Genomic DNA, 1,855 nt, shown 5'->3' with positions numbered 1-1,855 from the left:
ACTCCAGCGGGTTATCACTTCGGCATCCCAGCCTCCGCAAAGTGTGCGCTAGGCTGCTCTCTACGGCCACCCTCGCTGGTTCCCCTTCCACCGCGCTGAGGGCCCGGTCCACTTGATCGATCAGCGCCGCCGCTGCATACGTGTATGCGTGTTCCATTCCCATCCCTCCTCTCTCCTTCAAGTCGTATATTTGTAGTCGCGGGATTCCTACCGAGTACCCTTTTGCGTTTAGGGCACTCGCCCTCACCTGTTCGATGCTCTGGCAATCTTCCCATGTGATGACCGTGGACCGGCCCTAGTACCCGATAATGCCGCTCAGTGCTAGCGCCATGTTGCGTCGGATCTGCTCTCCTGTCAAGTGCGGCAGGTTGCCTATGATCCAGCTCACCCTCTTGCAGTCCGCTACGCACCGCTCCCTCATTTCCGTCTGGCCCTCGCCGTTTGCCCACCCGGTCCTGAGCTCCGTTCCGAGATATTTGTAGCTCTCGTCTCCCTTCAGCTGTGGTATCGGCATACCATCCGGCATCCTCATAGCCCTCGACATCCCGCTCTTCGTTGTTCTCCCAGTACGTCGCTGACCATGCCGATTTCTTCTTCTTTTTGACCTGGAGGCTGTTGCCACAGATCTTTGTCACTAACCAGGCGCACTCTAGCGCTAGCTGCATCGTGGCTATGTCGTTGCTGAGGAACAGGCCGTCGTCGGCGTACACTAGCTGCGGCACACCTTCGCCCGCCGCTGTGAATTCGAAACCTCTACCCAGCTTGCTGACTGTTTGCTGCATCACGGCCAGCATGAGCTTGCTACGTGCGGGCGAAAGGAGGCACCCTTGGCCGAGGCCTTGCTCGATGGGAAATCGGTCGCTCAGTCCATAGCCCGTCTCGTATCTACCTTGGAGGGAGGGTAGCTCTTCCCCAAGTCCTTCCCTTAGCGCCCTCATCACAGCTGTCACGTCGGGCGGTACCCCTGCCCATTGTTCCACCTTCCATTGGCATTGCACTTCGTGTACTACACTCATGAAGTAGGTCCCGAGATCGATGTATCCTCTCACGCACATCTTTCTCTCTATCATGCACTCTTCTGCGTGCAGGCGCGCGGTGAGTGTCTGCGCTGGCGCGTTCTTTCCGGCTGTGAAGCCGCATTGCGAGCCGGGGACCACTCTCGCGCACGCTCTATCGTATTCGGGTAGGAGCATTCGCATGAGACCTTTTAACGACTGTGGCTGGACCCAGAGGTCGCGCCTTCGTTCGAGCTCCTTCGGGTGCTCCCCCGGCTTCATCGCTAGCATCGCAATCCAGTCATTCCATTCCCTCGGATACGCTTCTGTCTCGACAATCTCTACCAGCAGACGCCAGTAGTCTCTTTGAATGTCCTCCGTTGCTATGCGCAGTAAGTATCCGTCGAGTAGGTCCGAGCCGACCGCCTTGCCCTTTTTGAATCTCTTATGGCCTTCTCGCACGCCGCCCACGTGAGTACCTCCTCCTTCAATCGTTATCCCTGGTCTGGCCGGTTTTTTTCGCGGTATCCGCGGCGGGATATGGTGTAAATACGGCGGGCGCATATGAACGGGTATATTCGCGCTCATCTCCTAGGAGGAGAACTTGGCAGGCTTACTGACTAAAGATAGCCGTCCCAGGTAGTATGAGAACTAGAGGCGATCTCTCCCTCGCCCTCGCCCGTGAATCTCGAAGTCGTGCCGCCACGTTTCGCCTCTAGCGGCCTGGAAGCGCGGAGAGGCCGATCGAGACGTGCAGGATACGGCAGCATATGGCGGGATATGGCGGGATATGGCGGGATATGCCGGGATATGGCGGGATACGCTCAGATATGGAGAGATACATCAAGATACCGCAAAAA

At 57.5% G+C, this 1,855-nt stretch overlaps 1 protein-coding gene across 1 annotated transcript; it reads right to left on the bottom strand.

Moving 5' to 3' along the window:
• Positions 1 to 295: 295 nt before the first annotated feature.
• EMIHUDRAFT_253770 (hypothetical protein) lies at positions 296 to 987 on the bottom strand (the record flags this gene model as incomplete). The annotated part of the gene is made up of 3 exons (XM_005782620.1): positions 296 to 455; positions 517 to 889; positions 963 to 987. 3 exons carry the CDS (start codon positions 985 to 987, stop codon positions 296 to 298), a joined length of 558 nt encoding a protein of 185 aa, XP_005782677.1.
• Positions 988 to 1,855: the final 868 nt, after the last annotated feature.

Source organism: Emiliania huxleyi (genome assembly GCF_000372725.1).
Source record: "Emiliania huxleyi CCMP1516 chromosome Unknown EMIHUscaffold_1887, whole genome shotgun sequence".
NCBI classification, from domain to species: domain Eukaryota; phylum Haptophyta; order Isochrysidales; family Noelaerhabdaceae; genus Emiliania; species Emiliania huxleyi.
This window is presented reverse-complemented; position numbering and strand designations above follow the sequence as displayed.